The sequence below is a fragment of the Sorex fumeus genome, unplaced genomic scaffold (genome assembly GCF_029834395.1).
Source record: "Sorex fumeus unplaced genomic scaffold, SorFum_2.1 ptg000048l, whole genome shotgun sequence".
NCBI lineage: Eukaryota > Metazoa > Chordata > Mammalia > Eulipotyphla > Soricidae > Sorex > Sorex fumeus.
The window spans coordinates 4191345-4205198 of record NW_026606105.1 but is presented as its reverse complement, the minus strand read 5'-3'; the positions used below and the strand labels follow the sequence as shown (position 1 = coordinate 4205198).

The 13854-nt window shown below is 50.2% G+C and overlaps 1 protein-coding gene and 1 long non-coding RNA gene across 2 annotated transcripts in view; one reads left to right on the top strand and one right to left on the bottom strand.

Annotated features, from left to right (window-relative positions):
• Positions 1-13854, bottom strand: part of LOC130032324 (uncharacterized) — a 52851-nt gene that overhangs the window by 26206 nt on the left and 12791 nt on the right. The gene's annotated exons all lie outside the window — the stretch shown is intronic.
• Positions 6017-6949, top strand: TAS2R40 (taste 2 receptor member 40). Its single transcript, XM_056123888.1, has one exon. The coding sequence runs from the start codon at positions 6017-6019 to the stop codon at positions 6947-6949; it is 933 nt and encodes a 310-aa protein (XP_055979863.1).

Genomic DNA, 13854 nt, shown 5'->3' with positions numbered 1-13854 from the left:
CTCTCCCCTTCCCGTGCCCACGCTCTTTCTTTCCCTCCTTCCCATGCACACGCTCTCCCCTTCCCATGCACACGCTCTTTCTTTCCCATCCTCCCTGTGTACACGCTCTCCCCTTCCCGTGCACACGCTCTTCCTTTCCCATCCTCCCTGTGCACACGCTCTCCCCTTCCCGTGCGCACGCTCTTGCTTTGCCATCCTCCCTGCGTCCACGCTCTCCCCTTCTCGTGCGCACGCTCTTCCTGTCCCATCCTCCCTGTGTCCACGCTCTCCCCTTCCCGTGCGCACGCTCTTCCTTTCCCATCCTCCCTGTGTCCACGCTCTCCCCTTCCCGTGCGCACGCTCTTCCTGTCCCATCCTCCCTATGTCCACGCTCTCCCCTTCCCGTGCGCACGCTCTTGCTTTGCCATCCTCCCTGCGTCCACGCTCTCCCCTTCTCGTGCGCACGCTCTTCCTGTCCCATCCTCCCTGTGTCCACGCTCTCCCCTTCCCGTGCGCACGCTCTTCCTTTCCCATCCTCCCTGTGTCCACGCTCTCCCCTTCCCGTGCACACGCTCTCCGCTTCCTGTGCACACGCTCCCCCTTCTCCTTCTTCCTGTGCACACACTTCCCCCTTCGCATGTGTGCCTGCAGTTCTTGCTCACACAATTTCGGCTCGTTCCCTCGAGGCCTGGAGCGGCCTGTTCCCATCAGACACTGCCCGCAGGTACATTCCCAGTTATTTTCTAAACACACAACACCAACCCTCGGCCGGCCCCTGCTTGGGCAGTTCCTTGGCTTCCGCTCACACGTCTTTCCTGCCTCTTGGCTCTGCGTTCCTGCGGCCTTCAGGTCCCCCTGTGAAATGATTTCTAGACTTTTCTTTCATGACAGCCTTTGTCAAATCAGCACGTGTGCCCGGTCTTCACGCGGGAGTAGAAGTGAAGACACTGGCCTTCTGGCTTGATCTTTTTCTGCTTTTCATAGACACGTGAGAACCTCTTTCGGCATTTTGAACGTTGCTAAGTGGATGGTGCCTTTCACCAGCAAACAGAAATCCTGCTTTGAAAAGTGACCATCATCACAGCTTCTGTCAAAGATGTAGAAGGTTCAGCCTCTGAACGCGGGTCTCCTTCTACCTGACACAAGAACGCTTCATCCTCCAGTCCGAGTGGGGAATGCTGGTCCCCTGACTTGCCCAGTGCTCACACTCTATACTGCGTAGGCATATACCCGCCAAAAGAAAACAGTTCCCGCCTCCCGGTTCCACAGATGAGAGACTGGGGGCAGCTTTGAAAATGCCAGCCTTTCTTTCCTCCACACCCCCGAAACTGGAGCCTCTGAAAGTCGGACTAGAGTGTGGGTGCTGTTCTGTTCAGTTTTGTTTTAAACTCTTTGGGTAATCCTGGAGCTGGTGTTATATTGCCAGGGTCAGGAAGGACCATCCCAGAGCAGATGAGGAAGGACCGGGCTGGCTAGCCTACCTGCGAAGCAGACCAAGAGGTGGCCAGCTGCTCTCTGGGTCAGCCCTGGAGGGTCCCACCAGGCCCCCTGCCCTGTGTCCATGCACAGCAAAGGCTGAAAGGGGGAGGGGCTAGAGCAATAGCACAGCGGGTAGGGCATTTGCCTTGCACGCGGCTGACCCAGGTTCGATTCCCAGCATCCCATATGGTCCCCTGAGCACCACCAGGGGTAATTTCTGAGTGCAGAGCCAGGAGTAACCCCTGTGCATCGCCGGGGGTGACCCAAAAAGCAAAAAAAAAAAAAAGCTGAGGAGGGAAGAGTCGGGAGGGTCTGCAGCTGGAGGATTGTCATAGAGCCCTGTCATGTGCTCCTTGGCAAGCAGACAGGAGAGGTGCCAGCATGTGACAGCCTTTACCACCCGAGACCCGGCAGCTCTCGGGAGACCCCTCAGTCCCACACGCTGGGCATAGAGGAAACAACAGGGGACCCGGAGCCCACCTCCCCCCACCACCCAACCAAGCAGATGGGCTCTTGGCCCCAACCGTGGGAAAGAGAGGGCAAAGGGCAGGCCTCAGCCAAACATGAAGTGGAACTGGATTTTTAATTACTGACCGAAAAGATCAGGGCAGATCCAACCTGCCCCCCGCGGCCAGGGTGGGATGGGAAAGGGAGTCCCAGCAGCAGAGGGATGAGCCCTTGAGACTCCATGAAGGAAACTCGTGCACGTGAACCCCCCGCCCCCCCATGCCCCCCGCCAGCCCCCGCATTGCTGGCCCTGCTCCACCAGCCAATTACACCCCAGCAATTGCTCCACTCTCATTGCAAGATTTGCTCCTACCTGCCCTTCCAGGATCCGTGGTGCTTGGGGGTCAAAGAGAGACTAGGGGTGAGGGGGTATGTCTCTTCCACAGCCCTTTATCTGCCCTGGCATGGCAGAATCCAAGCTTCCGAAGCCCCTCATGATGATGGCTAGACTAGTGGAATGCACCAGATCCCTCAGCGAAATGCAAGGCCCTCCTTTGCGGGTACAAGGAAGCCAGGCAGTAAGAGTCTAGCCAGCCCTCATGGGCATGAGAGGCTGGGGAGAGTCTCTACCTCTGGGCCTCACCCCTGCAGCCCTGTCCACATCAGGAAGCCATAAAAGGTGGGGCAGGGGTAGGGTCCAGTGTCATGGGCGGGACCCACCACTGCCACACTTCCTGTGGCTTCATTCACTGCATCTCAGCCCGGAAGAGCATTAACAGAGAAGGGAAAGGAAACTGGCTCCCCCCAGCCTCATGTTCCCCCAAGTCTCTTCTGTCCTGCCGCTCAACCTGAGACCCTAAACGTCATGGCCAAGGATGTGAAGCCTTTGGTGCTCGGCTGCCCCTTGGAAACTGTCCCAAAGTATAAGTGCTTCCATCTAAGCTCCCCAAAGTGGAAAGGAATGCATTATAGAAAGTGAGTTGGTCTTGCGTGTCCACAGAGGTGGTTCTGCCAAGGCCCAGCATTGGCAGCCAGAACATCAACCTACCTAAACTCTCGTCGTAGACATCCCCACCCAGGGGCTTCCCCTTGGCCTTCTGCCAGACTCTGTTAGCAGGAAGACCCACCTCCACTGCCTCTCACCTCAAAATCAGAGGAAAAAGCAGCAGAATCCAACAGAACAGTGATAATAGGGTAAAATAAGTAAATAAATTGGAAAGACATCTTTGGAAAGAAATGAACAAGATGACACACTTTGGAATACATGAAAGCCTCCGACAAACCCAATTCTCCACTCTCACAGCGGTAGGGCGTTTGCCTTGCACACAGCCGGCCCAGCAGAGCCGGGTTTGATTCCTCCACCTCTCTCAGAGAGCCCAGCAAGCTACTGAGAGTATCTCACCCGCATGTCAGAGCCTAGCAAGCTGCCCATGGTGTATTCAGTATTCCAAACACAGTAACAAGTCTCACAATGGAGACGTTACTGAGCCCGCTAGAGCAAATCAATGAACAACAGGAGGACAGTGCTACAGTGCTACAGAAGTAAGAGAGTTAAAGGTTTTCTTATTGAAGAGAAAGAATTTGCCAACAAATCTTGCAATTTCCCTCTCCTGGCAATCATGGTGAAAGATGATTCAAACATTCTTCTGCATGACTTTGTATTGACATACATTTTAATTTCTCTAAACAACACTTCCTTACTTCTGCAATACCTCTGCTTTGCTGTTATTTCATATAAATAGGATTCCATGTAAGACAGTTTGTTTATATAAATAAATATATATAAATATATATATTCTGGCTTCCTTATTTAAAATAAAATTAACTTGGGGGTGGAAAACCCTGTTTTTAGCATCCATCCACTGGTACTCTAAATATAACTAGGCAAGATAAATATAACTATAACTCTGGAAAACAACAATTTGCCTGAGACTTTAGGGTCAAGAAGACATTCGAAATTGTTAGTTCCTTTAATAATGAAAAGAGCCTACCAGGCTTGTTTTAAATAAGGAATTACTATCACATCTCAATCAATTCGTCATGAAGATCCAATAAGACGCAAATCTTATTTCTCAACAAAAGGTAGGTGTTCTGTACATGTAAAAGGCCTTTCTGTATGTTTCTTTGTTTGGGGGCCACACCTAGTGATGCTCAGAGCTTACTCCTGACTCTGTGCTCAGGGATCACTCCTGGCTGTGCTCAGGGGACTAATGGGATGCCAGGGAACACACCTGGGTCAGCTGTGTGCAAGACAAGTGCCTTGCCCACTTCATTATCTCGCCAGTTCCCAAACCCTTTTTAACTTACATGCTCTGCAATTTTTAAAAAGTTCACTGATAGACTAAGGCTGTCCAAGATAAGAAGAGTACAAAATAAACACACTGAAAACATATTTGGTCCTAGACTTGCTGGGCCAAGTTCCAGCTAAAACTTTGGTTCCCGATCCTGGTTATGAGTAGTAGGACCTTTCAGTTTTAAAATAACAGCGAGATTTTTAAATAACCTCTTTGGATTAGAGCAGTAGCAAGTTCTTCATATTGATCATACATAAGTACATATATAGGTGATATAGAAAAATGTTATTTAGAAAATATGGCATATACACTATATAGTTGGGGTTTTATTTTTTTGCTATTTTAGCTGAATATTTTATTTATTGAATAACTGACAAGGAAGTTTTAGCCTTCTTCTTCTTTTTTTTTTTTTTTTTGCTTTTTGGATCACATCCGGCAATGCTCAGGGGTTACTCCTGGCTCATGCATTCAGGAATCACTCCTGGCAGTGCTCAGGGGACCTTATGGGATGCTGGGGATCGAACCTGGGTCGGCCGCATGCAAGGCAAAAGCCCTACCCGCTGTGCTATTGCTTAGCCCCAAACATTTATTTTTTTAATTTTTAATTTTTTATTATTAAATCACCATGAGATATAGTTATAAGCTCTCATGTTTGAGTTTCAATCAAACAATGGTCGAACACCCCTCCCTCCACTGGTGCACATTCTCCACCACCAATATACCCCCCCTTTCCAACCCTCCCCCTGTCTCCATGGCAGACAATTTCCCCATACTCTCTCTACTCTGTAGTTGTTTTAAGTTCCAACATTCTTTCCATTTCACAGCCAGAGTGGAAACGTAGGAAATTAAATTTCAAGTCATGGCATTTTGTCACATTTCCCAATTTCAGCTCCGTAATATGAACACTCTCAAGTAGTCCCAGGCGAATGCTCTGATTCCCAGCTCAGCCTGGAAACTGACAAAGAGTAAACTGTGGTGAGTACCAACACACAAAGCAAAGAAAATTGAGGCATGGGGCTGGAGCGATAGCACAGCGGGTAGGGCGTTTGTTCTGCATGCTGACCCGGGTTCGATTCCCAGCATCCCATATGGTCCCCCGAGCACCGCCAGGAGTAATTCCTGAGTGCATGAGCCAGGAGTAACCCCTGAGCAACACCGGGTGTGACCCAAAAAGCAAAAAAAGAAAAGAAAATCGAGGCAACTAACTCTTCCCAATCATTAACCCAAAAGGCACCCAGTTCTAGCGTTTCTGTGGCCTGTTTGAGAATGTCATAATGGCCTTTGTGGAGGAAATATTACTCTAAGTCCAAGACGTGCATATAAAGGCTGAGCGGGATTTCTTATTCATGCCAACAAGAGGAATGAAATCCTCTCCCTGAGTAAGCAAGACTTAAAGGCAAGTGACGAAGGCAGGCCTGAAAGAAGCTGAACACATTTTCACGGGTGGCTGAATGAGAGAAGGAAAAAGACCAGGAGACACTGAGCGCCCCAACTGGGTCTCACGCCCTGTCAACTCCCAACGGATGCCAAGAAAGCGAAGCAGAAAGGGTGTGGAGATAGGAGCCTCTCAAACTCCCGAAAGCCCAAGACAAATGGGTCTTTATGACAAATGGACACAGATGGCAACCTGGCCCACCCCTCATTTGCATCGCCAGCCTGAAACTTGTCGTCAGGTGACAAGCAAATGAAGAAAAATTAGGAAAGCCCATGAACTGGGATGGGGGGAGAGGGGAAATGCTGATGACGCTGATGAAGAAGTAGAGGATTTCGGAGCGGGCATCAATTCTTCGTTGGGACTCCTGAAAGCTGGAAGCAGAATGTCCGTTGTCAGCTCAAACGCTCCCGATCGAGAACAGCCTACTCCACGAACCGTCTTCCTCCTGCTGGTCTCTGGGGTCGAGTGTGCCATTGGCATCATTGGGAACGGCTTCATCGCCGCCATCCACGGGACGGCGTGGGCCAGGGGCAGAAGGGTCCCTGTGTGCGACCGCCTTCTGTTCTTCCTAAGCATCTCCAGGATCCTGCTGCAGATCTGGATGATGGTGGAGAACACTTACAGTCTCCTGTTCTGGCGCGCTTACAACCAAAACACAGTGTACACACTGTTCAAGGTCATCCTGTTGTTTCTGAACTACTTCAACCTCTGGCTGGCCGCCTGGCTCAACGTCTTCTACTGCCTGCGCATCGCCAACTTCACACACCGTCTGTTCTCCCTGCTGAGGAGGAGGGTGGTGGCGCTCATGCCCTGGTTGCTGAGGCTGTCCCTGCTGGCCTGCCTGTGCTTCAGCCTCTCCTTCTCTCGCGACATCTTCCAAGTCTACACCAATGCCTCCATTCCCGTCCCCGCCCTCAACTCCACAGAGAAGAAGTTCTTCTACGAGACCAACCTGTCTGGCCTGGTTCTGCTCCTTTACCTGGGCATCTGCATTCCTCTCATCCTGTTCGTGCTGGCGGCCACCCTGCTGATCCTCTCTCTCCGGCGACACACCCGCTACATGAAGAGCAAAGCCTCGGGCTCCACGGACCCCAGCATGGAGGCTCACCTGGGGGCCATCAAAGCCATCAGCTACTTCCTAGTTCTCTACATTCTCAACGCCATTGCACTGTTTCTTTCCATGTCCAACTTCCTGGACCCCGACAGCACCTGGAATAGTCTGTGCAAAATCATCATGGCAGCCTACCCTGCTGGCCACTCTGTGCTACTGATCTTGAGCAACCCTGGACTGAGAAGAGCCTGGAAGAGGTTCTAACACCGAGTCCACGTTTGCCCGGCAGGGAAGCCTCTGGTCAAGATAGTGCTGCCCCCTCCTCCACAAGACCGCTCTTCTCCCCCGTCCTATGTGTCCTCCTTCCCCTCTGACCCTGCTCCTCAAGGCGACGGGATCTTGTCACGAGTGGGAAAGTGAGATATTGAATTTAATTCTTTAGTTCTTTTTTTTTTTTGTGAGACATCATTAGGTACAGTTGTAGACTTACAATTTTTTGTGCTTGGGTTTCAATTATACAATGATCAAATACCCATCCCTCCACCAGTGCCCATTTCCCACCACCACAGATCCCAGTATCCCTCCCAGACCTCAGCCCCCCCCCATCCCACCTTGCCACTGTGGCAGGGCATTCCCTTTTGTTCTCTCTCTCCTATTGGGTGTTGTGGTTTGCAAAAGAGGCAATGGGTGACAATCATGTTTGGTCTATAGTCCACTTTCAGCATGCTTCTCCCATCCTGGGAGGATCCTCCCAACACCTTTATTTGGTGTTCCCTTCTCTATCTGAGCTCCCTTTTCCCCTAGCATGTTTCTTGAGATTGAACTTTTTTTTTTCTTTTTTGGTCACACCCATACGGGGATGTGTGTGTGTGTGTGTGTGTGTGTGTGTGTCTGTGTGTGTGTGGCTGGAGCGATAGCACAGCGGTAGGGCGTTTGCCTTGTACGCAGCCAACATAGCCGACCCGAGTTCGATTCTTCCGCCCCTCTCGGAGAGCCCAGCAAGCTACCGAGAGTATCTCGCCCACACAGCAGAGCCTGGCAAGCTCCCTGTGACGTGTTCGATATGCCAGACACAGTAACAACAAAGTCTCCAATGGAGACGTTACTGGGCCCGCTCGAGCAAATCGATGATCAACGGGAGGGCATTTACTTTTACTTTACTTTACTTTGGTCACACCCGGCGATGCTCCGGGGTTATTCCTGGCTCTGCACTAAAGAACTACTCCTGGTGGTGCTCCGGGGACCATATGGGATGCTGGGAATTGAACCCGCATCAGCCGCATGCAAGCCAAATGCCCTCCCCGCTGTGCTATCACTCCAGCCCCTTGAGATTGAAATTTTGGCACGAGGTTCTAAGAGAAATAACTGTAAGATGGGTCTACAAAAATTCTTTGATCTGTGCTCATTCACTTCCTGCCAGGAGGCCCTCTCTGCTTCCTCCGGGACTAATTTAAGAAGGTGACCAGATATCTGTTTGCCCAAGATGATGGTCTCTGCGTGTGCATGTTGTCTTGATCCCCCTTTTTAATTCTCAAGGACATCTTGATCTTGGAAAAGAAAAATTATATGGTCACCCTACAAAGGCTCTCCACTAACCCACAGTCTCTGGACAGGAGGGATGGCGATGAGTAAGGTACCGCAGTCCAAGAGGTTAATGGGGGGCCAGAAAAGGGGGTTCCAGGGAGAACAATGATCCAGTGCTACAGACGGGTCAAGGAAAATAAAGAGTGAAGAAAGGGGCTGATGGCAGAACAGAGAGAGCACGTCATACATCATCAGTGTGTGATGGGGACCGTGCTCATCACAGAGTTCCCAGAGATGGTAACGAACACAGAGAGGGAGCATGGGAAGACTGATCCTTGAAGACGCTGACTTGGATTTCAAGATGAAGTACAGGGCGGCAGCGGGAGCCCCGGGTGAGCCAGAGAACGCTCTGCTGATAGGGATAAAGTGAAATAGGGGAGAAGGGTGCTGGATGCAGGAAGACAGGGAGACAGGCCACTGTGTCTTTCCTGATGGGTGACAGTGAGAACAGCACCTGTGTCTCTGCCCTTCCCTGTTCTGGGCCACTTCCAGGCGACAATGGGGCCGCTGCAGAGGAAGGACACTCCCTACTGTGCCCCTGGAGAGTGACCCTGTCAGCATTGTCGCCACGGGCTGCTAACCCAGCGAGACACCTCTCCCCTTCAGAAACCTCAGAATGAGGAAGTTAGGGGGCGGGGCCTTTCCTGCATCCGATGCTTTCAAAATCATGACTAAGGAAGCTGTACAAGGACTGAGACTTGTTATGCCAGGCTCTAGGACACGTAAGTTGTGAGATGGGAACGCAGGGGCTATATGCTGTGTTGTGTTGCTCCATCTTGAGCCTGCGAGCCATGACTTCTCAAGCACGTATTTCAGAGAGAGTCCCTCCAGGCTGCACGCTGGGGGCGGGCTGATCTCTCTCTCTCTCTCTCTCTCTCTCTCTCTCTCTCTCTCTCTCTCTCTCACACACACACACACACACACAGAGAGAGAGAGAGAGAGAGAGAGAGAGAGAGAGAGAGAGAGCGCTAAGGGGACCCAGTGGTCACACATTCCAATCTGGAAGACCCAGTCCAGGCAGGATGTCTCACACCCAGGCAGGTCAAACCCAGGGCTGGATTTGCTCCGAATCCAACACGTTTTCCCTCCCAGAAACTTCAGTGTCTCTTGCTGCCCATGATGGAAGGGAGAAGAAACTGCACCCTCCAAAAATAAGGGGTGCCCTGACCTTCCTGCCTAACCACTTCTGCAGGGAGAGAGGCAGGCTGAGTCGCTGAGGACAGAATTCTTTGCCCGTTGTCACTAGGCCAGTTAGGAAAGACACACGGGCGGGGGTGAGGGTGGTGAGCCTGCTCAGAGATGTCCAGGGCCACCTGAGGATGCAAAAGAGAAAGGATTCTGTTACTGCAGCCTGCCCTGGCTGCAAATGACTCCGAGGCTTATTCAAACCAGGCACTGGAAAATAAATTCTGGTGACTCTGAGCGCAGCTTGGACGGTGGGGGCAGAAAGGTGTCCCCGGAGGGGCTGCAGTCTCTGCCTGGGCACCCAGAGGTTCCTTCCCTGGCCCGGCTGCTGGGGGAGGGGAACCAACAGGCCTCAACACCCACGCTGACCCTCGGGGGCAGGTCTCTCCCCCCACCTGGCCACTGGCCACGTTTTCTTACAGCTGCCACCAGAATCCACATGAGCAAATGGGATGAGAGCGGCAGGGGTGTGGTCTTTGCCGAGAGGAGGAAGCATGGCCTAACTCCTGCCCACGCACCCTGCGGCCACCACTCCAACACCCCCACCCCACCCCACCAAAGCAAGTCCCAACAGGCAGCAATATCAGAAAACAAGCAGGGTGAGTTTTATTCCAGTGCTGGAGGAATCTATAGAGGTATTATCAGGGAGAAACATGGTAATAGGGAGAAACATGGTAACAGGGAGTAACATAGTAACAGGGAGTAATAGGGTAACAGAGCAGCACTGATAACAGAGTAACATGGTAACAGGGAGTAATATGGTAACAGGAAGAACATGGTTACAGGGTAACACATGATAACACAGGGCAACATGGTAACAGGGAGTAATATGATAGCAGGGAGAACATGGTTACAGAGTAACACATGATAACACAGGGCAACATGGTAACAGGGAGCAACATAGTAACAGGGAGTAATATGGTAATACATGGTTACAGGGTAACATGATAACATGGGGCAACATGGAAACAGGGAGCAACATGGTAACAGGGAGAAATATAGTAACAGGGAGAACATGGTTGCAGGGTAACACATGATAACATGGGGCAACAAAGTAACAGGGAACAACATGGTAACAGGGAGTAATATGGTAACAGGGAGAACATGGTTACAGGGTATCACATGATAACAGGGAGCAGCCTGGTAATAGGGTAACATATACTGTAACAGGGAGTGGAGGGTAAATTCCGGCCATAAAGTGGAAACTATACAAGAAAGCAAAGCCCCGGGACTCAGAGGTCTCAAGCTGAGGTGAGATTGAGCAGATGGGCAACGTGCCTGACCACTCTTGAGGGTAAGTCCCCAAGTCCAAACTGCACACCTGGGTGTGCTCTCCGTGCTGCAGGATGCAGTCTTCCGTTTCTGCCAACTCATCTGTTCTCCAGAACCTTGGCCCAGAACTTCATTCACAGGCCAGCAAGACAAACACCAAGTGGCATCAATCAATCACAAAAATGCACACCCCGGAAAATTTGCCCTGGAGGACACCAACTTAGCGACATGTTCATCGTTTATATTTTTGACTAGGATTTCTCCAACTCAGTGTGAGACTTAAAATTTAAAATAAAATAAAATTAAACTAAATATCTCCGAACAGTACAGAGTGCTCTACTTTTTTTTTTTTTTAAACGAATCCAGTTGTGAAGCGATTAAGATGTCTTTGCCCTTGGGGCTGGAGCAATAGCACAGCGGGTAGGGCCTTTGCCTTGCACGCAGCCAACCCGAGATCAATCCCCAGCATCCCATATGGTCCCCTGAGCACTGCCAGGAGTTATTCCTGAGTGCAAAGCCAGGAGTAACCCCTGAGCATTGCTGGGTGTGACCCCCCCCCCAAAAAAAGGAAAAATTAATTAATTAAGTAAATAAATAAATAAAATGCCTTTGCCCTTGCAGGCTCACCTTTTCCGGAGCTATTTAACTAATTGATTCTTGAATCAGTGTTCTAATATCAGAGATGACTAATACAATTTACATTTTGGGGCACTGATTACATCCATTGAACCTAATGACTGCTTTTGTTTGGGTTTCTTTTTTCAAAAGAACTAAGGCATATCCGGACAGTCCTGACTGAGAAAATCGTTCTAAAAACCAAAGCCTGACAGTGGAGTCCTCACCCTCTCATGGCCTGGCCATTCCTGATCAACACTTCTTTGGTCATTTATTTGGGGGGGGGGGGGGGGGTGCAAAGCTGTAGACCTGGCTGTGCTTGGTCCACACTTACTCCTGGCTCTGTTCTCTGAGAACACTTCTGGTAGCGTAGGAGGGGCCTGGGATGGAACCCAGGTCCATGGGCAAAGCGAGTGCCTAACTGGCTGTACCATCCCTCTGCCCCCACCCTCTCCTATAAACTCCTCCCATTGCCCTGCGCATCTGATTAGCTGCGGGTTTTCCTCCTGCTTCTGCTCCATCAAGATCCCTTCCGGCCTAACACCACTCACACCTGTGTGCTCCCTGTTTTCAGGGCCCGGGTTTGAAAAGGAAAAGCTGCCCTGCAGGTCAATTCCTGCGACCTGGAAGACCAAAGAGATTGACCACCCTACACCCCACCCCCACCCCTCTCCGGCCCCAAGGACAAAGACTGTCTTCACATTTCCGGGCTGCCTGAAGTCTCCATCCACTCCCGTTCCATTGCTTTATGAGAAAACTTACAAAAATCAAGCCTCACAAATGCACAGACACAGCTGCACACACACACACACACACACACACACACACACACACACACACACACACACTTCACAGCCGCCTGCAAAACCTCCACATGGCATCCAGTTCTCACCTTCCTCACCGATCTGGTCTTGGTTCTCGGTCTTAATTACTCTTCTAAAAATAACCCTGATAGGGCCTGAAGGCTCAATTCCTTTCTCAAATTGTAATCATGCAACACACAAAAGTTGAAAAAAGTAAAAGTAAAGATGCCCCAAGTGACTCAGCCGCAATAAGGGAAAATAGGTGTCTGTCCACTCCGGAGAAGTCCATGTCTCTCTTGAACACATTTTCCTGTCTCTCTCTCTCTCTCTCTCTCTCTCTCTCTCTCTCTCTCTCTCTCTCTCTCCCCTCATATCTTTCTAGCTTAGTTCAACAAGGAACTATCTTGCTTCAGTAAAAAATAAATAATTTTTTTAAATAAGAAAAACGTTCTCCAAACCTGTCTATCATAGACTTTTCAAGAGGTTATGATGTCTGGGACCTTAACCCAAATGATTGTGTGGGGTCTTTTCATTCAAGTGAAACATTAACTTCTCGTTAAGCTTAATGAGACTCAAACATGCCTCCTTGGAAGGCCACGTCTGAAATACCCCGGAATCTACATTCCTATGATCAAAGATCTATAGAAAACATCGGACTCAATTTTTGGTGAGGTCTCAGTCAACAATCAATTCAATTCAAGATATCAAGGACAAGAGACAAAAGTGTAAAGAGGGATTATTTAGATTATTCCGGGGAGTGGTGGAATACTATTTGGGAATTTTCTGGAAGTAGGGTGGGGGCTTCAAAAAAAGTAGAAAAGCATCCAGACATCTCCCTTTTCTCATTCCTCTTGCCACCTCCTTCCTCTGGACCTCACGCCTCTCTCTGAACCTCTCCTTCTGCTGTGTCTCTCCCACGGAAACCCTGGGCATCTCTTTTCAAATCAGTGTCCACTTTTCAAATCAGTGTCCACAAGAACTGAGCGCTGAAAAGAGGTAAAAGAATATACGCAATAGGGGGCTGGAGCGATAGCACAGTGGGTAGGGCATTTGCCTTGCACGCGGCAGACCCGGGTTCAATTCCCAGCATCCCATATGGTCCCCTGAGCACCACCAGGAGTAATTCCTGAGTGCAGAGCCAGGAGTAACCCCTGTGCATTGCCGGGTGTGACCTCCCCCCACGCCAAAAAAAAGAATATACACAATAGCCTGTCAGTACCTGTATTGCAATGTACCATAATGCCCAGGAGGAGAGAAAGAGAGAGAGAGAGAGACAGAGACAGAGACAGAGACAGAAAGACAGAGACAGAGACAGAAACAAGACAGAGACACGGGGGGGGGAGAAAGAGAGAGAGGGAGGGAGACAGAGAGACAGAGACGGCGATAGAGACAGAGACAGAGACACGCAGAGAGAGGGAGAGAGAGAGTCTGCCTTAGAGGCAGGCTGGAAGTGTGGCAGGAGGGAAACTGAGGACATTGATGGTGAGAAATGTTACACTGTTGACCGGACTGGTGTTAAAACACTGTATGACTGAACCCCAACCATGATCAACTTTGTACTGTGTATCTCACAGTGATTCAATACATACATATAAACATGCATAGATACATTTAAACTTGTTATTAAAAACAAAACAAAAACACTGTCTACTGTCTGCTGGCAGAATGTTTAACGGGCCCCAAACCCCACATCATCCCAGCTTGCCTGGC